Source organism: Python bivittatus, unplaced genomic scaffold (genome assembly GCF_059951505.1).
Source record: "Python bivittatus isolate LINGU-HERP-01145 unplaced genomic scaffold, Pbiv_v1 ctg000790_np1212, whole genome shotgun sequence".
In the NCBI taxonomy this organism is placed as follows: Eukaryota; Metazoa; Chordata; class Lepidosauria; order Squamata; family Pythonidae; genus Python; species Python bivittatus.
The window spans coordinates 2,517,267-2,541,512 of NW_028277110.1; the positions used below are offsets into that span (position 1 = coordinate 2,517,267).

At 42.7% G+C, this 24,246-nt stretch overlaps 2 protein-coding genes across 3 annotated transcripts; one reads left to right on the plus strand and one right to left on the minus strand.

Moving 5' to 3' along the window:
• The first annotated feature begins 11,033 nt into the window (after positions 1-11,033).
• NXT2 (nuclear transport factor 2 like export factor 2) lies at positions 11,034-16,406 on the plus strand. 2 transcript variants are annotated; one of them, XM_007434225.4, is made up of 4 exons: positions 11,034-11,299; positions 14,146-14,232; positions 15,151-15,295; positions 16,065-16,406. In XM_007434225.4, the coding sequence occupies exons 1-4, from the start codon at positions 11,285-11,287 to the stop codon at positions 16,241-16,243; spliced, it is 426 nt and encodes a 141-aa protein (XP_007434287.1). In that variant the 5' UTR covers positions 11,034-11,284; the 3' UTR covers positions 16,244-16,406. The 2 variants fall into 2 exon arrangements, with proteins under 2 accessions (XP_007434287.1, XP_025026280.1); XM_025170512.2 differs by lacking the exon at positions 11,034-11,299 and adding an exon at positions 11,754-11,918.
• Positions 16,407-20,632: 4,226 nt separating this feature from the next.
• On the minus strand, positions 20,633-23,641 carry KCNE5 (potassium voltage-gated channel subfamily E regulatory subunit 5). The gene has a single exon (XM_088129232.1). It carries the CDS (start codon positions 23,542-23,544, stop codon positions 23,191-23,193), a length of 354 nt encoding a protein of 117 aa, XP_087985358.1. The 5' UTR covers positions 23,545-23,641; the 3' UTR covers positions 20,633-23,190.
• Between the last annotated feature and the right edge of the window lie 605 nt (positions 23,642-24,246).

Genomic DNA, 24,246 nt, shown 5'->3' on the forward strand with positions numbered 1-24,246 from the left:
CTCACTGTTTTTCTACCAACAGAGAATAGTCTTCAGCAGGTAACTGAGTACTAAATCAGATTTAATTAGTTAGCTGAGTTCACTTTGATTCATTTTTTAAAAAACTGTTCTAACTGTGTTTTTCCATTTGTTTTTGAACTTTTATTCCTTTCATGTTGGGAGTGCCATTCTTTGGGGGAAAGGTGAAAACTAAATAAATAAATACCCACAGATGAAGTATGTGTACCTCCAAAACAGTTAGCAAACCAAGAACAATGTAATGAAAGCATGCTGGAGGGTCCGAATTTTGACTGGTGAAAAGGAAAGTAGTCTGAAGGATGCTATCAGTATGACAACCCATTAAGACGTAAGGACTAATCAAAAGGATACAAAAGAACACGCACATTTAGGTTCTCTAGAACTTTTCATCAAGGTCGATGCTGCAAAAAAAGCAGAAAAAGGGGAAGAAGTGACAAATTAAGCCAAGTGTTTCAGCTATCACCAGTTTGTGAAAACCTCTTGCCTAAAGACTCCTGGAGAACCAGGAAAAGTATTGTGGATAGACAGACATTCATTCATTCATTCATTCATTCATTCATTCATTCATTCATTCATTCATATATTTTATTTATTCTTGGCAAGGTTTTTCAGAAGTGGTTTGCCATTGTCTCCTTCCTAGAGCTGAGAGAGGGTGACTGGCCCAAGGTCCCCCAACTGGCTTCATGCCTGAGGCAGAACTGGAACTCACAGTTTCCCAGTTTCTAGCCTGGTGCCTTTAACCACCACACCAAACTGGCTGTCGTTGCCTTTAAGTCAATCTTGACTCCTGGCGACTGCCTGGACAAGTCCCTGCAGTTTTCTTGGCAAGGGTTTTTGGAAGTGGTTTGCCCTTGCCTCCTTCCTAGGGCTGAGAGAGCGTGACTGGCACAAGGTCACCCAGCTGGCATCGTGCCTATGGCGGGACTAGAACTCACAGTCTCATGGTTTCTAGCCTGGTGCCTTTAACCATGACACCAGACTGGCTCTCACTGCTGCACTATGGATATTCAAACGTTTTCCCCACGGACCAACATGTCAACTTTTTTCAAGTATATGCTGTCACTTGTAAAATTGGGGAAATTGCTGTCCCCTACAAGAACTTACCAGTGCTGCTTTGAAAAGTCATGATAAGAGTATGGCAATATAAAACCCTTCACATGGGATCTTTTGATTACCCTAGAATCAGAATACATATGAAACACAAAAAAACGGGGTGGCATCTCAGCGGGTGAACCGTTTCGCCATTTGCAGGAACTTTTGCCTCCTGCTTTTTGGCTGCCAGATATCAGTCCCCCCAGCAGGTCCTTTAAGGAGAAAGGTGGCCTCACAGGAACTATTTGGATTTTTTGCTTTCAGACAGATAAATAAAACATTAAACATGACGTAAGAATATTGCTGGGACAGGGTGCAAGATATTTTATGTCGGTTTGTTTTCTCTTTTGTATGGAGTAGGAATGAGAGGGTTTTCTTACTCCAGAACTTATGCAAGTCAAGGAGAAGCACTGATTAAATAACAAGCTTTGCTTGTTGTTCCTAGCATTTCAAGGTTGGCAGAAATGAAGACAATTCCCAATGGTCTTTAAAATCCTTTTGCGAGATTCCCTGTGGAAGTGCCCTTAAGATCCCTGTAAGTCTGAATGCCCATTTGGAAATAAAACACAGACTTTTTGGAGTTAAAAGGAAAAAAAAGCTTGTGGGGGAAAAACGAGAGATTGACAAATTACCTAAATGCACAGAGAAAATTATAAGATAAGATGATTTTTCTGTTTTTGCCAAGATCTTATTTAGAAAGGTCAGCCAATGCAAAACCTTCTCCTTTATGTATCCCAGCAGATGAGAAAAAGAAAAAGAAGGCTTTTTTGAGAAGTTTCCAGATTATAGATGAATAAACCACCAGGTTAAGGAAAGAGCGGAGCAAGATACATTCTCCCACTTTCCATATAATTTTACACGCAGCCTAATAGATAAAAATAGCTGCACTGTTTTTGCCAATAAAAGTTGACTGCTTTTCAATCAATGTGTTGTAATGTGTGTAATGAACAGGAGTGGAACAGATTGCATTTTATGTTCCTGAAACTGTTTCGGTGTTTATCCTTATGGCACAAATGTAATTAATTTACATTAAAACTACACCAGCTCCTATTAAGAAGGCTGCTGGAATACACGGAGCTCTACAAGACACGGCTACTACATAACCTGATCCTAGGGGTATGCCAGAGGGATTCGGTTGCAGAAATTTCGGAACGTTGTCCATATGTTTGCCAATCAGTGGAGAGGATTGTCAATCTATTGTCCCTTGCCTACGTGAAGATTAAAAAAAAAAAATTGGCACATTTGTTTTTTATTATACACGGTTGCTACAGACAACCAATGATATCAGGTACAAAATACAGACAATTCTCATCTCGGAAGCCACGAAAGAAACCATCTGCAAAAGCAAAGTACAAGCACAGACTTCAGTAGATTACAACTGTTAACGATACGTAGTCTAAATCATGAAAACAAAACTATCAGCGGCTTTTCATTGAAGGACGCTTCAATTGGAGAGAAGGGTGTTCCTCTGCTTCCCCCCAAAGTATTGGCAAATGATCACATTTCTCGCCAGATATCTTTGAAGCATAAGAGGCAGAAGGTCTGGCTTCCATTTCAGACTGGGTCCTAAGCAGGGCATGGTCAAAAAAGACAGGATGGTGGCTAGGGTGGCATAATCAAAGCTCTGCCTGCTTCTTATATGCATTGCCTAGGCAGGCTTCAGTTGCACTGTGGGGGTCCCCATCTTGACCTTTTTGACCCTACCCCTGATCCTAAGAAACTTAGAAAATCTGCACTGGTGAGACTAGAAATTTCAGTTGTCTCCTGAGAACAGAATCGGAACCGGCTCATCGCCAACACGTTGTTTTGCACAGCAAAAAGACAAAAGAAGATTGGGATGTAAGAAGCATGCCAAGAAGCTTGGACTGGGGGTGGGTGGGGAGAGAGAACATAGTGTGGACACTTAAAGAAAATAGCTGCTACAAAATGGCATCTTCTTCAGTTCCCCTCTTCCCAAAGTTCCTCTACCACCTTGACTGATTATGTACCATCAAGTCAATGTTGACTTTTAGCAGCCACATAGATAGGTCTTCTCCAGGAGGATCTGTCTCCAATCTGGTCCTTCAGGTCTCCCAATGGTACCCCCATCACCACTGTAACTGAGTCCATCCACCTTGCTGCTGGTCACCTTCTTCTGTTTCCTTCTACCTTTCCCAGCACTATGGATTTCTCCAGAGAGCTAGGTCTTCACATAGCTTAGCTTAATCTTTTTTTCCCCTTTTTTCTGGGCAGACAAGTAGTCTTCAAAATAAAGCTCTGGGGTGCAGCCCCTGAACATCTCTATGATCTCAGAATAGCTGTGGGATTTACATGGAATTCCATGCCATTCCTCGAAATGAATCTGGAGGTGTGCATTTTGATTTCTGGAGTGTCAACTTCCTTCCTAGTTTTCCTTAAAAAGAGGGTAATTCTGAAAACATTTAGAAGGTGAGCCTAGGGATCTGGTGGGTGCCACAGAGGTGCCTACGTGTACTCTGGTGCCCACAGTCACCATCTTAGACAGTCCGATCTAAGAACAGGAGAAGCACGTGCACTAAACAGGAAGGATTGCTGCAACATAGTCTTGCAAACGCTTGCTTGCCTTAACCCTAAATTAAATTAAGTACTCTATCATACTGATTATATTCCTTCTGCTTTGCTTTTGTTGTCTGGTGGCTTTTTTCTCTTCATTCCTGGACCTCTGGATTGGAGCAGAGCAGAGGCCAGAGTCCCTGCAGATCCGTGGCCAGTGAAGCTGCAGTGGGAGACTTTCTTGCAGATAAATAGCTAGGTGCAAGCATGCTGCTGGTCCTAGATTCATTGGATTCAAATTCATAAATTGAAATTATGAACTTCTGACCAAGCCTGAAGAGAAACCTGGCTTACCACTCACTGAACAAGCTGTAGGCACACAGCCTACTCACTCCTGCTTGATTCTTCTCGTGACTTTAAGGACTTGGAAGCCCTTGGCCACATAATCCTTAGAGCCCTTTTGGTGGTCCTTGAAGCCCTCTTAGATCATAGCTGCTGAAAAGTGGAAGACGCCTATTGAGAGGGAAGCCAACCATAAGAGGAGCTGGGAAAAAAACTCAAAATCTTTGTAATATGCTAAAATAAATGCCATTTAATTGCCAGAAACAAATAAACATGTGGATGAGTTGAGACTTACTTTTGATATCAAAATGAGACTGTGAGGACGGGGGAGGACAAAGAGTGGCTCCCTCCATCCTCCGGTTAAAGAACAGTATTCTCACTTTCTGCAATATTAGTGACCAAGAGAAAGGATCATCTGTTTGCTTTTACCCTTGTTGGTGGTTGGTACTATTAATCTCTTGTCAGGAACAACCCCGTCCTGCTGGGAGGGAAACAAACTATGATCTAATAAGACTTCCAGCTTGAGATTCTATGATGCCTTTGTGTGGCGAGATGGCTCCCTTTGCTGCATTGATCGGTGAGATAATAATTTCTTTAAAAACAGACAACGCTGTTTTTCTTGCTTCACTCTACAATAATGTAACCCGAAATATAACCATCAGAAGAAAAAACGTTTGGATTTCTCTATACCTCTCCTGCATTTCTAGATTCAGTTCGTTCTTAGCAAGGTGGCCGGCTTTTTTTTTTATCCCTCCCCCCACAACAAACTTGGCACAGCTGTGGTTGTAGTTATTTTATTAAATTTAGGGGTCACCCAACTCCAGACAACTCTGGGTGGCTTACATGACAAAAGAAAAGACCAAACAAAAAGGAAAAAAAATCCTAACATCAGCAGAACAGACACAATGCCCCCAAAACACCCAAAGAAAACTGACAAGGGATCAACAGCCATCCTATCTCCAGGCCTGGAGGCAAAGTTTTTAGTGACTTCTGGAACATCATCAGAGTGGGAGCCATTCAGATCTCCGGGGGACAGGGATGTTACTCCAGAGGGCAGGCACTGCAAAGAGAAGGTGCGCTTCCAAAGTCCCAGTGGATGACATTGTTTAATTGAAGGGACCTATGTTAATGCAATGGCTTGATTTATGTACCTCCCCAAATTCAGCCAATGAGCAATTCCAGAAATGTAGTGCCAGTGCAAACCCAGTTTGCTTTCTCCTGGAAAGTGGTCCCTTTTGCTGGCATTCTGTAAGTTGATTTTCAAATAATCAGCTTGAGCAGAGATGGAGACATAACTTGAGCACGGACAGAACTCCTAGACCAGTCCTCTGTGGAAGCACCTTAGACAGTGTTGCTCAAGCTCAGCAACTTTAAGATATGTGCTCTTCAACTCCCAGAATTCCCCAGCCACCATGAAGTAGTTCCCACTTTCCAGGATAGTCTCCGGCTACTTCTTAGTGACTGTAACTTCTCTAACAAAGGAAATAGTAGCTACAGAACTTAAAATAATCCATTGGCTCAGTCCATTACCCTATAGCAGATAAACTTTCTCCTAATATACTTCACGACCATCAATGAACTTGCAGCTTTTTAAGCAGCCCTGCTCCTCTAATGATAGGGTGTTTCTGTCAAGTTCAGCCCAAAGAACTCCAAGACACAATGCAAATACAGCTCTGTTGCGTTTATTAGCTTCAACCTCAGGACAGAAATCTCCCCAGACTGAACCCAGGTTCCCAAGCCAGCCAGCCACAACACCATGAATTCCTTAGGGAGCTGCCAGCCTCATCTTCTTGAACTTCCCAGGCTCCTGTTGGGGGCTAAGAACACGCTTACCTCCCTGAGCCTGGCCTTCATAAGTCCATTCCATCACAGTTTCAGAATGTAGAGGCAGTTATTTGATTTAAGTGTCTTGCCAGCCTAAGAAGGGGGCTTGACTTACACATTTTCAGAGTTTCTAGCCAGTCTGGCCAAACGCAAGGCATGCTGGGAATTGTAGTCTACCTACACCTGGAAGACCAGAGGTTCCCCCATCCCTGTTCTGTAAAATTCTAGGCAGGTCTGTGGTTGCTGCAGTACTAGTAACAGTGATCCTAATATGTCAGTGATATGAAATGATTCCTACATTAATTCCTGCAAATCAGATCACAGTTAAAGGGCCAAGAATAAGAGGGGGGCCACTCCAGCAACACGGGGCTGAAAAGAAACCAACTCCCTGGCTCTCCTGATCAGGTTACCCCAAGCTTGATTGCTTATGCTTTTCCCACTGCTTTTTATTAGGCAGTTTTGAATCTCAACATAATCCCGTTCAACTAGCTTCACTTTGGCCATAGCTATTATTCTCCACAATAAATATTTTGGTTTAAGCTGAAGCGCATCCCTTTCGGCAGTTCATGGCTTATAGAGAACATGATTGCTCCCCCTACAGGCTTTTCTAAAGCAGAAATAGAAAACAAAGTGCACAGTAACATAAGGAAAGAGGGATAATAAATTTTAATTAAGTAAAAAAAAAAAAAAAAAGGAGCGATTCAAGCACAATTTAATTTCTGCAGACAAAAGGGCCGTTTCGGGGACCTATTTCTGTTATGGCAATTGTATATAATATTGCATCTCTATTTCATACCATGGTAGAAAAGTAGATGGAAATTTCCATATCTGCAGGCAGAATGTAGCTCTCTCAGCGGTGGAAATTTTGTAAGAACAAACATGGACTTTCATGTAAAGGGTATTGTTTGAGTTATCCGAAGTAGTATGCGCTAAAAAAACAAGTTACTTGAGATGGAATGTAAAAATCTACAGCCCCGTATCTCTATATCAGTTTCTCAGTTTCACATAAATCAAAATGCATGGGGCTGGCTTTGAAGCACGGAGGACTGAAAAGTTCTTCCGAAATGCAAAGTTTGCAACTTTGTTAAGGTAAGCATGAACAGTTGTCCTCAAAACCTACAAGTGTAGGTACAGACAAGTCAAACATGAGTTTTAGGTCTCATTAAAAGGGGGAAAAAGCAAGCAGTAACTCTTGAAGCAATGCCGTTCCGCCATGACCAGCTGATTGCTTTGGTGACCACAACAGATACAGAACAGTCTAACACATCCAGAGTTTTACAATTCAGATATATTCCTAGATCTTCTTTAGAAGAAAGGATTTCACATGGCCAATCCTTCCATCTCACTAAAGTTTTTGGATTAGCCCCTGAAGAAACCTGTAGAGCTGCCTTGAAGCAGACTAATATAGAGCGGGGATGAGAACCTTGTAGCCTCACAAACTTCAAACTATGATTCCCAGCAATTCCAGCATCATTATTTTAAGGGTTTGTTGTGAATGGAGTTCTGGTACTAGTTGGCAGAACTCAGATACTCCCAATATCTCTTCAAACTATATCTGCACAAGGGACAGTTGTACGCCCTGGATCACGCACAACTCACCCAAACCTCTCCTTTTCCTGCTAGAAAAGTGTTTGTCTTTGAAGACTGTCAGAGAAAAGGAGCAAGAAGTTGTGTCCTGAGGTTGGGAAGAGAGGAGGAAAAGATCTACAAGGTGGGGAAAAACCAGTCAGAACAAACGGGGATTTTGGCATTGAGTCATTCTAAGAAAGAGGTAATAAGTTTAGCAAGCAATAGATCATAATGTTACTTTTTAATTTCATTATATGTAATTTTATTGCGTTTTTGTTTTATTGTCTCTGGGGATTATTCTCTATATAGACTGGTCCTTAAGTGTTCTAGGCAAACTGGTGCCTTTTTCCATCAGAACTGCTTCTGTACAGAAGCAGATCTATCATCTTGTGAATTACTCATAGCCTAGTATTGTCCTGCACATTTTTCTGTTGGAGGTTCTTTTCAGGTCCTGTCTTGATTTGAACAATTCAACATTGTTACCTCCTTTGCCGCTGAATGTTTTACGTGTGGTTATTTAAAATGAAGAATGAATTTTTACACGTTTTCCTTGTTTTAAGAAAGTTTGATTCTATTTATCTCTTGTGAGATTGATTTTTCTCTCCCCACAAAAGAAGGGGGAGGAAGGGCTGAGAGTCAAATGCCTTAATCCTGCAGGACCAGGAGGTGACACTGAACAGAACAAACTTTATTATGGTCAATGACCAGTGTAAAAAAGAAAAAAATGGAGCAAAATAGCTGTGTACATGGAGGTGCATTTAAGATATTTTATTGTCGTAAAAGCTATAAAACCTGTTCAGTAGTTAGCTAAAACTAAAAAAAAAACTATATAAAACTTATCTACTTTATTTGCTACTTTACAATCCTTGGTTGGGAGCATGTAAGAATAAGTAAAAAAATAAAATGTAGGAAATAAATAACTTTATGACATACAATATTAAAGAAGGATTAAATTTTGCCTTGCTACGCTTTTTTTTTTTGTTTAATTTGTAAGGCACTTATGCTTTTGTGTGGCTTCAGAGCAAAATCTTGCAACTTGTGCTGAAATATTAGGGGTTGTATCCTTCAGCAGTGGGTCTGCGGAGATGGCACTGTAGAATTTAATTCCTTTTTATCTTCCCCACCCACCCCCATTTTACTTGCCGGTAAGGCACACAGGCTGCAGGAGCCCTATCTAATGGGGAGCATGACAGGTGAAGCCCTCAGAAGATAGGTGGTAGCAGCGGGGGGGGGGGGGGGAATGTTCCAGGAGGCTTCTGGAAGAAGTTGAAGTTCTCCAGCCTTTTACCCTACAGGCTCAGCCCTGCCATCACAAGGTTGTTGGCAGTAAGCTGAACCCCAGCAACCCCTGGATCCATTCAGCGCCATCCACCACACTGTTGCATTGAGACATCCGACTGATATGAGATGGAGGGGTATTATCTTGGAATACCTTATGATGGAAAAATGCCAAATGTGGCACTAGGGATTATGAATGCTCTCCTTGGCCCACCATTTCTGGAGGGCACTTGTTTGAAGAAAGCATGTATTGGCTGGAATCACATGGTATGATACGACAGTTTATCACAAGGGTACTCAAACTTTGGGGTACCCCCTCCTTTAAAATAATCACTGAATTTGAACACCTCCCCATGAATGAAACAATGTTGGGATGGGCAAGAAATAAATATACAGTACTGCCTGCTTTTATAAATTAAATATTAACCACAGGGATTCTCAAATTTTATGGTGCCACAACTGCACAGCCCACAGTGGCATGTGCAGGCAAAGATCATACAATGTTTTGACAGCATTCCTCCTTTCCTGTACAACCTTGATAATTTTTTAAACAAATTTGTGGCATCTCTCTAAGTTGCTCATGACCCCCCATGCAGTCACAATCCAGTATGAAAATAAATCAGAATTGCCGGATACACCCAACATATTATACTATACACTGTGGTTTGCATTCCGAAACAAGTCCACAGAACATGCTAATCCTCCAAAATCAACAACTCACATTATGACAGCTTTTTTTAAAACAAAAAACTTTACTGATTTTTAAAATATTTTAAAAATACAATTGATGTATTTATACAATTTAATGTACTTATACAAAAGAAGACAATTGATGTACTTATACAAAAATAATAGAAAAAACTATATGCTTAAAAAAACTCAAATAAAGCTAATGAAGAGAAAAAGCAAGCTATGAGGCAGAAATGAATTAGAGAGGGAAAAAAGAGAATTAAAGAGGAAATAGAGGAAAGAATGACTAAAAAATAAAAATCCAAAACAAAACAAAACTAGTTTAAAGGCTGAGAGCTGACAAATTTCATTGAATCAGACTTTAAAACCTGGTGCTCAAGACATCCTTCCAAGAATAATCACTTTGTTCACAAACAGTTCAGGCATGAAACAACCAAAGCTCTTCACAGACTGACAAATACCAGATTTTTAACATGTTAATATCTTTCGGGCCTAGGATCTATCCAAAAACATGGTCCACTTTATTGTTTATAAGGTTCTTGGAGGGATGCTATGACAATATCATCCAGCAGTAATCCTATTATTTAATAATATATAATATTAATTTCTAATAATACCATTAGTATTATTATCTAGCATGTACTATTTTAGTATTCTTATCTTAATAATGCCTATTATCCTGTAATTCCTAATATTAATATATATGAATGCTCTTATTGATATTATTTTCTGATTATATCATTAGCATTATTATCTAGCAATATCTCAGATTTTCTCTTAATATGGCTATCTAGTAATAACGCCTAATATTACCCTGCAATTCCTAATATTATTATACATTGATGAAAATGCTCTTATTAATATATTATTTTCTAATCATATCATTACCATTATCTAGCAATATTATCCAACAATTCCTAGTATTAATACATAAGAAGCTCTTATTAATGTATCATTTTCTAATAATATTATTTGCATTATTATCTGGTAACGATATACTCTCTCTTAGTACGACTACCTAATATTAATGCCTAATATTATCCAATATTCCTATATATAGATGAAAATACTCTTATTAATACATTATTTTCTGATCATATCATTACCATGATTATCTAGCAATATCTTAAATTTTCCCTTAGTATGATTTCATGGTAATAATGTTTAAAATAATGCCTAATTTTATCAAATAATAGCTAACATTATTAATATATAGAGAGACAAGAATGCTCTTATTATTAATGCATCATTCTCTGATAATATTATTTGCATTATCTAGTAATGGCACGCTTTCTCTCAGTAACTCAGACGACCTAGTAATAATGCCTAATATCATCCGGTAATTTCCGATATTATTAATTTCTAACGATGAGCTCTGAGGGACACGTGCACAACATGCGCCCTTCCAGTTGCGTCCATCCCCGGCCTGGCCCTCCTCGCCGCGGAGCAACAGCCGCCGCCGCGGGGCCGCCGGGAGACCCCAAGGCCTGGACGGGACCCCGGTCCCTCCCGGGTCTGTGAGGAGGACAGCCCATCTCTATAGCAACACATGACTCTAACTTCCGTCCAGCGCCGGAAGCCGTATAGTAATAAGGCCCGCCGGTGGGCTCCACGTGATGTCGCTCTAGGCTTTGGAACTCTATGGCGGAACCCCTTCCTTCCTTGCTTCCTCTGGACGCCAGGCGGCTCCGTGCTCGGGTGTTCTGCTGGATCCTACGCGAAGCTGTAGAAGCGCCGCTCTGGGCTCCGCGCCGAGGCTTTTCCCATCCATCCGCGCATTCGAAGCCGAGTCGGAACTGTCTGGGAGGGCTCCTGCGGCTGACCGGAAGGAGCTGGGAGCCGACCGGAAGGGGAAACGGGGCGGGGAGATCCGTCGGTGGGCCCTCTCCCGCTTGGCGTGAGGGCCGCCCGGCTTCCTGACGGCGCTTGTGGCCAGCCGCCCCGGAGAGACGGCGCCGGCATGGCCGCGGTCGTGGTAAGAGAAGGCCGGGCGCCGAACTACAAACCCCATCCTCCCCGGTTGCCCCGACCGGTCGGCTGGGGAGGATGGGGCTTCTGATCCGACGCAGGGTGGGAGAGGCCGAGGGGTAGCAGGCCGGGAGGAGCGAGATTATGTTTTCATTAATGGGATATGCGATATTTGTTATAGCTATATATAGGGATACCAAAAGTCAGCCCCATAGGCCAGTCTCCGTATGTTTTAAGTATAAATATAGGAGATTTTTCTTCTTCTTTTCCTTCTTAGTTTGTACTTTTAATTTTCTTTAAACTTTCTTATTTTAAGATTAAACAGTTTTGTTCCAAAAAAAAAAGATATTTTTTAAAAAATAGAAAAAAAGTACGTTTTATGAATTAATGTATTTTTTTTTCCAGAGAAAATGTTAATTTCATTTAGGAATGTTCAAAAGTAATAGGTCAAATCAGGAAGGAAGGGTTTAAAAGGACACGGCAACCCATTCAAACCTTTAATATAATTTGTATGATAAGTTGTCCATGAGGCCCGACTTTTGGTACACCCTGAACATACACCCACATTTGTTCTACTGTATTGGAGCCTGCCTACAGTCTAGGATCATGCCGGCAAACACAGCTTAGTAAGTAAACGTTCCTTACGGAAAAAAACTTCCCAATAGAGAAATGTTTGTACACAGTTAAATTCAGTCATCTAAATGCCCCATTCGGACTCCACAGTCTTCCTGTTCATGTGGTTTTTAGTTGTGAATTGAATTAGGAATTGGACATATTGTAAGCCGCCCAGAATCTTTTTGGAGATGGACAGCCTCAATAAATCCAGTAAATGAGTGAGTAGGGGCCCTCCTCAAAGATGTGCATGGAGCTCCCTGGGTGGCCTTTGACCACACGCACACAGATGCAAATACATACGTTTCCCAAAGGTTTCCATGACACCTGAAGCCAAATGGGCTGGAGAGGTTATATGAACCCAAAAGGGTGTTTCAAACCCCAGCTGGGGTGTGTTGTATGAAGCCAGAAAATTAAGTTCAGAAAACGGCAGAATAATAAACTAGGATTTTGTGGGAAAGAACCAGAATGTTTCTCTGCTAACTTTATGCAGCTGAAAATGAAGGGGGAGACCCAATGTTGAGACTGTAAAGATTTAAATTGTTTCGTTTTGCAGTTTTTCTCTTAACTGGGTGGGAGAGTAGTAAAGAAGCAAAACATGGCAAACAGAGAGAGGAAGGTGGATTGAAGAAAGGGTGCCAAAAACAGTTAACAATAAAGTGAGGGATAAGGTTGGTTTCTTCTCGTCCATGTTGGACTTTCAAGCAGTTTTTGTTAAGGGCTTCAGCAGGTGGCAGCACCTGGCTAACCTTCCACAGGCTCAGAAGTTTAAAAAGGCTGGGTCTTACAAGTGCTTAGACAGGACATTGCCAGGAGATCCTTTGGCTGTGGCCCAGCAATTACTGTAATAAACCATGATGACCTCAAAGTAACATTATCGGCATGAGTCGTCATCCTCTCGCCACCAACATCCATGTTGGGATCTACGCTGGGAATTCAGAAACATCCCAGGAGATAATTGCAAGGCACTTCTATACTGTTATCAGGAACGCAACATTGACATGCCAGTGTAGCGAGCAGCAGTCTCCGTGTGCTTGAAGGCTGTGTTGCCTTCATTGTTAAGCAACTATTTCTCAGCTTGATGCGGGGGCAGACAACATGTTTTGGTTGGGCCCTCAGTTGACATTTTGTGAGCATGTGGTGAACGTGTTTATGGAATGGCTGCTCGGCAGGGGTCACCAATTACAAAACACCTGTTCATCAGAAGGGGAAGCCCAAAGGCATTGCTGCAAATCAGTAGGCTAGAGACTGGTGGGGTTTTGTAGTTGTTGCAGTAGGTGAGCTTCCCTGTTTTGTTTTGTTTTTTGTTAAATTAAAAGAATGTAAAAGTAACATAGGGCAGAGGACCTGTGAAATGACAATACCACCAACAATATTGGACTGTAATAATACAATAAAAACATGGCATTACTTAGTAATAAAAAACGATTAAGTGCCATCAAATCAATGTTGACTCTTAGTGACCACGTAGATTTTCTCCAGATTTATATCAGGTCAACCTGATATAAAAAACATAATGGGGGAAAAATCACTAAGAATCACCAAGAAGAGAATTCTTTGTGTTGCAACCACTTAATTTTGCATTGTTTGATTTTTGATTGATTGATTACGTGCCATCAAGTTGGTGTAAATTCTCAGCGACCACATAGATAGACTTTCTCCATGATGATCTGTCCCTAACCTGGTCCTTCAGCTCTTCTAATGGTGCCCCAACCGCCACTGTAACTGAGTCCATCCACCTTCTGCTGGTTGTCCTCTTCTCTTTCCTTACACCTTTCTCAGCATAAGAACCATCTCCAGAGAGCTAGGTCTTCACATAATGTGTCCAAAATAGAATAATTTGACCCTGGTTATTGACTGATAATGTTCTTTTTACTGCTTTTAATATACCAATATATTTAAATTTTTGGTGTTTTTTTTTCTCTTGGTAGCAGAAAATCAGTCACATTCTGGTACAGATTTAGTGTGCTGGAACATTGAAGCCCATTTTAGGGTCAGACAATTTTCAGGGCACTTGGAATGTCCCTTCCTAGAAACAGAAGAGCCTGTTTGGGCCGCAGGTTAGTCTCTGATGGACTTTCTGAACCCCTGAGAGCCAAATGGTCACATAAAGGCCACACGTCTTCTGAATGTTAAACATAGGTCTGCTAGGGCTTGGCAGAGTAGAATTGCTAAATTTGGCTAGCATATTGTTGATGTTCCTTGAGGATAATTTCATTTAACTATGTGGGTTTATTTTAGGAGTTCAAAACCTACGTGGATCAAGCATGTAGAGCAGCAGAAGAATTTGCAAATATTTATTACGAAACCATGGATAAAAGAAGACGGGTATGTAGATTTCTGGTGGCTATTTTGTTAGTATATTAAGAATGTGTGGTATCAATTCTTTTTAAGCATGTATCTGATCTCCTAACTTCACTTTTTCTTCCTTAACTGTGGTTATTATTATAATTTGGTTACTGGTTAGTAGCAGGCATATTACTCAGATTCAGGTAATTTAAAGAACTTGGTAAATATTTAATCAGAGTATGTTTCACTGTATACAGTGGCGTTGCCCACGTAGAACTGTATGGAGCTGTCAACCCATGCTGGTTGGGGAATTCTGGGAGTTGAAGTCCACACATCTTAAGGTTGCCAAGGTTGAGAAACACTGTTTTAAATCATGCTTAAGTATTCCTTCTTTAATAGCAACAGCTTTCTTTTACAGTATTTACAATTTTAATGACTAAAAAGGGTCAAACTCATCCAGAGAACAAATTATTTATATTTTTATGTGCATGCCAGCTGAAAGAGGATGCACACAAAGGGTCAAGAATTTGACCTTTAATAATTGGATGCATCAGTGACTGCTATTTTTAAATAGCCTACGGTCATCCTTCCTGCCTCACTGTTCATATTGAACTAAGGTGCAGAAAACGTGTTGAGGCTGAAGCGTCCTAAGTTTGAGCTGTCCTATCCTCCTTTCACTGGAGATGTTCTGAAATTGGAGCAGCCTGTTCTGACCTTGAAACATTTTGCAGAATTCCTATCTTTAGTTTCACAGTCCTAATCTAACAGTTTATTGGGAGCAGATGTTTAACTGAGGGGAGTTTTCCCAGAGGACTTCTTTAAGAACTTTTCAAGTGTTTTGTAAAGAAAAAGTGACAGGTTGACTGTATGACAAAAGCAGATTTTTCAAGAGAGGTTTGCAAGTGGAAAGGGCAGATGCTGCTGGCATTTTACGTCATGTTTTCTCATGTTCCTCAGGTGTTAACCAGACTCTACACTGATGATGCAACTCTAGTTTGGAATGGGAATGCTATATCTGGCCAAGATGCCCTTGCTAAATTCTTTGAGATGTTGCCATCTAGTGAATTTCAAGTTAACACGTTTGACTGCCAGCCTGTTCATGGTAAGATAACTTAAGCAAATGCCACCCTCCACAAAGTTATTAATATGAGTCAGCTTGTGTAATCTTTTCAGATGGTGTGAAGAACAAACAACTCTACTCTGAAATCCAATTAAAGTACTGTATTTGAACTTACATAGCTAGGAGTTATCTCCACAACATCTGTGTGGGGGGCAGCGTCCTTAAATATTCTTTTAGAAACTAGTGTGGTAGACTAGTATCCTGCTTAGTCCATATGAATGCAACCTCCACTTCTGCATTTCTTATAAGGGGAATATATAGTTCACTGAAGAATGAATTTTCCCACAGTGTCTATTAGTCTTTGTCTGCAGTATGAACAGCAAACTTCTCTTTTTCTCAGTTTGCTTGAAGAGTGACAGCATGTGGTTTGAACAATCGATTCTCAAGAACGCATGACAGAATGCTTGCAGTTGCAGAACAGAATTGCTGGCACGGTTGTATTTTGACAGGGCATTTTTTTTTTAGGAAAGAATCAGGGGACACCAGCTGCGTCTGTGTGTGTGTATTTTTTAAAAAGACGAGAGATTGAACAGCTGGATGCTGCTGGTAGACACCACCGATTAGCTAACATCTCTCTGCTCAGATTAATCCTATGATAAGTAATGCCGCTGAATTTTACCTCTAAGTATTGGGGAAAGAATTAGAATGAGATCGAATTGCCTTTTCTTAGAAATGTTCATACTGCTTATGTATAAAAGTAGGCTTCTGAGGAGCGACCATGTTTTAGCCTCTTTTTCTTTTCTTTCTCAAGAGCAAGCGACTCAGAATCAGACCACCGTTCTTGTCGTGACCTGCGGGACTGTCAAATTTGATGGGAATAAGCAACAGTACTTCAACCAGAACTTTTTGTTAACAGCACAGACCACGAATAACAACACAGTCTGGAAAGTCATGAGTGACTGTCTCCGTTTCCAGGAATGTCCTTATTAGTGGGGAGCAACAGTCAATGTTTTCTTCTGGATTTTTATTTTTTTTATAAATACCCCTGGCTTTTGGGATGAACCTATTGTGTATGGAAATTCACCTGTCTCTCCACACCTCTTTGTACGCTCCACAGCTTCGTAACAGAATAAATTGTTTTTTAATGGAAGAACTTCCCTGCCTTCAAGATTTCATTAAGCTGCATCACGAGCAAAAGACTTCTGGTTGAGTTGTATTGATTACTTTTTTAGGTGACGGTGGAACTAGTTTTGTAAGAATTCTGTGCACTGCTTTATATTAACTGATTTCAAATTTGGCACATGGCGGACCCTTTTCCTCCTTTGAATTTTTTGGGAGAAATGCTATTAGTGACAAGTTTTGTTCACTTCAAGGAGAATTAAAATGGTGGTGGGAGAGACAAACATTGTATCTGTGATTCATGAGGTCTTTTGGAATTTGCAGGTCTTGCTGAAACAAGTACAAGGAATTTGCTTCAGGCTTGGTATTGCAGATATATTACTTTGGAATTCCCCTATGTGTTTATGCTGTTTTTATACATGTTTGCATTTTTCACGTATTCCATGACAGTAATTGCTTCGTATTTCAGTATTTGGGGGGGGGGGAGGTTTTATAAGAAGGAAAAATCCAGCTAAGGGAATCTTCCTCTTGTCTAGATTGTCCTTCATTTGTCAGCTGGCACTTTTATAATTTCACATAACTACAATGAACAGAACATTTCTGAGCAGTTTCAGATAGAAACTTAGGGATAAATAAATTTAGCGGGATAGAAAATACCTCACTTTTCTCTGAACAAACTTGCATTAGGAAATGAGTCTCAGTTTTCCCTTTTGTTTCCCAATTTTTCCCGATGTGTGGAAAAGCTGCCTGGTGCCTTTTATACTACTTTCCCATGCTACACCGTCGCCACGTCCAAATCCAGTCTTGGTTAAGAGATTCTTACGTAACGTTTTGAGCATTTGCTTATTTTCCCGCTTCTCCAGTGCCACAAATTTGAATAGTAAGAAGCATTACAGGAAGGAAATTAACATCGAAAGCTTTCTACTAAAATCTCTTTGTTAAACAGGAAAAAAAATTACGTCACACCTCCGTCGGCCATGGGTTGTAAAGGATTCCAGAAGCCACACAAACTTTGCATTGAAAGACCCTTTGGTGTCCAAATCTTTCCATCAGTAACAATGAAGCCTACTAATAAGATGCCTCTGGAAAGGCCTGTCATAATCATGCGTCCTGCTCATCTAAGTTGTTTAGGAAACAATTGCCATTGGGTGCATCAGTGTTTCTCAACCTTGGCCACTTTAAGATGTGTGGACTTCAACTCCCAGAATTCCCCAGCCAGCAGGGCTCGCTGGGGAATTCTGGGAGTTGAAGTCCACACATCTTAAAGTGGCCAAGGTTGAGAAACACTGCCTTAAAGCAAAGAGGGGTCTCGGGTTTGCACAGCCACACCTTTCTAAGGACTTGTAGGCAGGGGCTCTGTTCGCACACCTGGATGTATAAATTGCACAGCCCTGCCCAGTCAGAAAAAGATCGGCCATTTGTTTTATTCCGCTGTTTCATTTGTGCTGTATGATTTGGTTGGGTTATGTGCTGTTTCCTGCTAGCCACAAGACTGAAGGGTGGTTTAAATATTTAAAAAAAATAAATGCACCCCCAATACACGCAGCATGAAAGAAGACCCATCACAGTCCCTAATCTGGGTGATGGTAAAATGTGTCAAGCTCTAGTAACGACCAAGCTGCAGACAAAGCCTTAATATTCTTATGAGAATCTTGCGCCCTAATTTTTTTTTATTATCCTGTCAGAGAAAATGGTAAAACTTCTCTTTGCTCCCTTGGTAACTGCGTAGTGAGATTGTCTCACCTACTCAAAGGGACGGAAAAAGATCTTTCTGAGGACAATAAATACCTAAATATCATCATATATCATATCATTACCCCAAAGGGGGAAAGCTTTACTGATAGCAGAGTGCATTGAAGCTTTCTGAAATCATCTCCAGGGGAGATTTCAGCATGTCCTGGACATCAGTAGAATTTGCTGGTTTCCAGCAACAGTAAACCACTAAGGCAATATTTCTCAACCTCAGCAACTTTAAGCCATGCAGAGTTCAACTCCCAAAATTCCCCCAGCTGGCTGGGGGAATTCTGGGAGTTGAAGTCCACACGGCTTAAAGTTGCAGAGGTTGAGAAACACTGCACTTAGGTATTTATTACCAGTGGATTCCATTCAGTCCTTCAAGAGGTCTTTTAAGATTTTATTTTTCATTTTCAATGTGTAGCTTCTTTTTGACAATTGCAAGCTCTCCCAGGTTCATATGTTCATATATTTATTTAGAAATTGTCCTGTGCCCCTCTGAATGAATGCCTTCAAAGGTACAAGAAAAGCATCTCTACTAACATTAAAACAAAACGGGTTTGAAGAAGGCGAAAGCTACAATATGAAAAAACTTGGGAAGACAGGCATGTTTCGAGCCACCTCCTTGACCCTAGGGAAGGTCCCATTTCCACTCCCATGGAAATTTATTCCATAATATTGGAATTAACCAACGCTGAATTTCTTAAATGGGGTTTTCTATGGCTTTTGCTATCAATGTGTGCTTCTTTTCATGGGATTTTTCATTTCTAACTTAGTGCCGAGCTTCAGTTGAAGGAGAGGCAATCTAGTGCTCCCCGCCAGATGTTGTGGACTTCACCTCCCACAATCCCTTGCCATTGGCCGTATTTGTTGGTTGTGATGGCCCAGGCAGTTCAAAACACCTGCAGGACAGTTTGTATACTCCTCCTATAATTTGGCAGACAACTCATGATTCTTAATCCTAGGAAACTTGGTGTGGGTTAGAAAAACAAGTTACACAATGGATTATCCAAGAAATACATGTTGGCATCTGTTAAATGTTTTCCTTGATTTTGCAAGCATCAATTGGCACGATGCTGTTAATGATGCACATTCATTTACATTCTTTTAATAGGAAGGGAAATAGACTATTGCTTATTTGAATTGTCACAATGATCATTTTGGGATGAAAATGAGGTTTTTTTCTAGCATTGTTGTTCTAATCCAGAGGACTGCCCTTAATAGTTTTGGAAAGTTGGGCAAGAGCCTCAGTGCACTATGTTATGGTTATTTTAGACTTACAGGTTTTCTACCTTATCACCCTCAAAATTTGGTGGGGTAATCCAAGGGGTTTTCTGAAAACGCAGAAAAAGATATGGGGATGTGTGCAGTCTGGGAGCCACGAGTTATGCACTCCTGATACGATTCAAAAGATCCACAATGCCATATCTGTGTAGTCCTGTCCAGAGTGTAAATGCTAACATCAAACATTAATGGAAATGGGGAATAGCTATAATATTCCCTAGAAAGCAGTGGAAAGATTTCAATCGTTGGATTTTCAAGTTTTCAAAATTCAAAACTTTCAAAAGATTTCAATCGTCAATAGTTGGAGAACCCGTTTAGTTAAATTTTTGCATCCTTTGTTTAAATTTCTGTCTGGTGCATGGGCAGCTTCATGGCTACCTTGGATTCAGCTGCTTGCTACAAAGTCAAGATGTTGGCCACAACCGAGTGATCAAAGTCCCACCCCTTTTGATATGTTGTTGTTGCCCTTTTGGGAAGAGAGAAGTTTGGATTAAGGAGTTGCCAACAACGGCAGTCCATGACCCCACACACTCCGAAGCACCGTGTGACCCTAATAATATGTCGGTCTGGTTTGGGTTAGCTTCTTGTAAGGATCCAGCCATTCTTGCCTGTGGACAACTTGTTTGTCACGGTTTACTGTGTTGTGTTGGTCCACCCAATGGTGATTCCTTCATTATACCATGATTAAGCAAAGCATGGCTTCACAGCTTTTACTCTGAAGTAATCATCTCCTTGCACAGAAACAGGTGGTGGCCCCAAACCAGGGACAGGTCACTAGTTGCTTCAGACTAGAACCCCCATCACCTATCATTGACTGTCGTGGCTGTGGCTGATGGGAAACAAAACGTTTAGAAGGGACATGGTAGCCTATCCAATTGTTGCCACAAGTTATGGTGGGGAAAATACCATTCCAATAAATATTCATACCAAAAGGAGTTGCAAAGGAAGTTTAGTTGGTGGGATGCAAAATTTGTATTGGGAATATTAAGGCCCTTTGTTGATGGGTGGAAATGGACATGCATTCCAGAAGAACATCTGCAATTCTAACAGGGATGGGAAAGCAAAGAGGTCACTGCTAAAGACTGCGCAAACGTATTTAAGACTGCAATCTTATATTCCTGTATTTGGAATAGGTTTTAGTAAGCTGTGATCCTTAGTAAACCTGTAATGCATTATAATTGTTGGTCGTATATCAGCCAGATGTTTAGACTGGATCTGGCATTTTTGTCCACCTGTCTACTCCTTCCCAAGGACCTGGGATAGGCAGATGTTGTTTGATGGTGTTAAAGGTATTGTTGCAGGATATAAGCTGTTCCAAGTAAAGCTGCCTTTTGCAATTGACTGATGGTGATTTTGTCAATGCTGATGGTCTTCCAGTGGTGCTCCAGATGTTTTCAGATTGTACCTAAGGAGCCTATTACTGTTGGTACTATCTTTGCTTTCTCTTGCCACAGTCATTCTACTTCTATTTGCAGGTCTTTATAGTTTGTGATTCTTTCTCTTCTATCCTGCTGTCTCCAGGCTATTATTATTATTGTTGTTGTTGTTGTTGTTATTATTATTATTATTATTTCACTGCACTCTAGTAAGCAGAACTGTTCATTTCCAGATGCTCATGTAAATATTATTTTATTTATACTAGAAATCTAGTTCTCAAAAATTAACAGTATTAAAACATGGAAACTGTTTTCATTAGCTCCACATCCTCGTTAACAAAGTCATAGCATTCATTCATCATTTAATTTACACAAAAGGCAACACTTTTACTAAATTAAACATCAAGAGATTTCTATCTTGTTTGCTTAAAATGTGTTTGTTACAGAAACAGTCTCTCTGCTGAGATAATTGCTAATAGGATTTGACGATCATCCAAAATGTGTGTGTTTTTTAAAATGCTGGCTGCAAAATAACCACGAAAAAACCAGCATCACCAAAAAAGGAAGTCGGCAGGACCCCTTTCAGACTATGAAAGGCTGAGGACAGAATGGTAATGCGAGATGTGACAGCCCCCTCGCTGCATCCTTTTCTTTTTCTCTGTGGATTTTTCCCCACCGAGATGGACGCAGTACTGGGGAAAAACAAGTGAAATTCTATTTGTAACTCAGTTGCGTCAAACTGTCAAATGAAGCTGGCGCCGTCTGATTATCTCAAATGCTGATATTTCGGGTGGGGGCCCCCTTCATGTGTGGGGCTAATGGGTGCATCAAAAAGATTCTGTAAGAGGGAATGAAAATACACTAGAGCACTGTTTCTCAACCTCAGCAGCTTTTAAGATGCGTGAACTTCAACTCCCAGAATTCCCCAGCCAGCATGGCTGGCTGGGGAATTCTGGGATTTGAAGTCCACACTTCTTAAAATTGTTGAGGTTGAGAAACACTGCACTAGGGATTAAAAGTTTCAGCCCTTGTTTAAAACACACACGTGCACACACATCATGTAGGCGCTAAATTAACCACCTGAGTAGACTATTCCAAAAGGGACAATCCAGAGATGAAAAGGCCCTCTTCCCCCATGGCCGGTGACTTTACCACAAACCTGGCAGTGACACAACTGGCAGAGGGCAAAAAGCCTTAACTGCCATTCCACCACTTTAAATTGCGCAGAGAAAAGGATGAGGGACCAGCCATCTCTTTCTGTCAGTTCCCCCTCTCTGTAGTTTCCCAATGCATGAAGGACACAACTCCCCAAACAGTTACGTCTGTTGGGAACTGTAGTCCCTGTGCACCAGAGAGCCACCCCCGGGTTGGGGAATATGGCTTTGAAGCACAGGTAAGGCACTGCCAACTCCAGGTATTCCTAAAGGTTTGATCTAGGATCAGCCCTGCTTTTCAAACAGATCCTTCCCTCTTTCCATACCTAAATTTGTCCTTGGCCCAATCTTCTTTTTGAAAAAACAAAAGCCAGCGAAATCCAGCAACTTGGAGAAGGGGCATCTTGGCTGAGCCTCCAGGCGGTTCCTAAGTCCCGCTTGACCGTCCTGCTTTAGTCTGATCTGTAATGAGATCCTGAGGATCTCCTTTCCTGATGATTTGGAAGCGCGCAAACGCTTGAGGTTCGTGAAGCCCACTGGCACAGCGGAGTCTTCAAGACTGGAGTTTGTCCACTCCTGCCTTAAACAGATGTCGACTCGCCTTCGGTGACCAAGTCGCGCCCTCTTGATCTGAGATCATGAAATCGATGGCATCCTTTGGAAATGTAACTCTGGTTTTCTTGCCTTAAAGCCAAGGTGACATGAAGCTGTTGAACTTTCAAGCTGGTCTCTAAACGCAGCCGCCTCTTTCCGCCTCCTTTGACAATATTCACCCCTGGCAGCTGCCGCGAGGGATGAAGAAGCCGGAGCATCGCTGACTTTCACGCTGTCTTTTCTCCCTAGCAAGAGTTCATTGCAGAATACATTTTGCACCCAAGCCTTCTCGTTCAAAAACAACCAGGAAGATGAGCAGGGAGCCAGCTGCAGAACTCGCATGTTTTTCAGAGCAGGAGAGCAGAGCCCACTGAAGCAACCAGTTGGGTTGGAAGCAGCCGAAATATCCGGGGCCTTTCTTCTTCTTTCCAAGGCACCCATGACTTGGGGGGAGCAGTGGGGAGCAGGACTGAGAGAGAGAGAGATTCAGGTCAGGCTGCTCGGCTCACACAGTCAGTCTTCTCCAGTTCGGGCCCTGGCAATTCCCGCAGGGCTCTGGACACGACGAGGAGCCCTGCTGAGCCCTGAAGCTTCCCAAGGAGCCAGCTCCCAGGAGGGCTGGCACCCTCTGCCGGGGGGCGGGGGGGGGGGGCTAGGCTGCCTGCCCCTCCGCCCCTCACAAAGGCTCGCTCTCTCCGCTGCTGCGCCGCTCGCCCGGTCCGGCGGGGGCCCCCCTCCCCGCCCGGCCGCCCCCGCCCGCCGCCCAGTCGCTCTCGATGTAGAGGTGGTAGGGGTCGTGCTTGGACTCCAGCTTGCGCGAGCGCGTGTAAGCCAGGATCAGCCCGCCGGCCAGGCAGCCGTAGAAGATCATGATCAGCAGGATGTACAGGTAGGCGTCGTCCGCGCCCGGCGGCCGCGCGGCGGGGCTGGAAGAGGCGTTGGGGCCCCCGCCGCGCAGCTCCAGCCACAGCCGGCTCAGCAGGCTCTGCAGCCGCCGGCCGTCGCTGCAGTTGGCGCCCGGCTCTTGCATGGCTGCGCGGGCAGGCGAAGGCGGCCGGGGCCCGCGGCCGGCTGGCCAGGGGCCGGGGGCGACTCCCCGCCTGCCCCCGGGCGGGGGGCGGGGGGCGGGCCAGCGTCTCTCCGCCTCCCGGAGGCGCCGCTGTTCCTTAACGGGAAATCCTGACGGCCGAGCTGAGTGGGGAGGGGGTGTTCCTGGGCTGCCCTCCCCCCGCCCCCGCCTAGGAATGGGAAGAAAAGATGGGGAGGCTCCTGGGCACTCAGGAGCGCCTTTCTTGGGCGGGGGCGGCCCGTGGAAGTCGGGAGCGGCGCTGCGGTTCCGATCGCTCTGCGCTTGGGAGCCGCCGCCGCCGCCCCCCAGGCCCGTTCTTAGAACCCCTCGGACCCTTCGCGTGCTATTTTCAGTAAGGGGGCAGCCCCCAACTCCGCCTGGCTGATCTCAGAGACGAATCAGGGTTGATCTTGGCTATAATGGATGGGGGAACCATGCAGAAACTCCAGATTGATTGATCCTGTGCCATCAAGTCATTGCCAACTCTTAGTGGCCACATAGATACATTTTCTCTACGATGACCTGTCCCTAACCTGGCCCTTCAGGTCTTCCAACGGTGCACTCATTGCTGCTGTAACTGGGTCCCTCCCCCTTGCTGCTGGTCCTCCTCCTCTTCTCTTTCCTCCCACCTTTCCCAGCATTAGAGCCTTCTGCAGAGAGCTG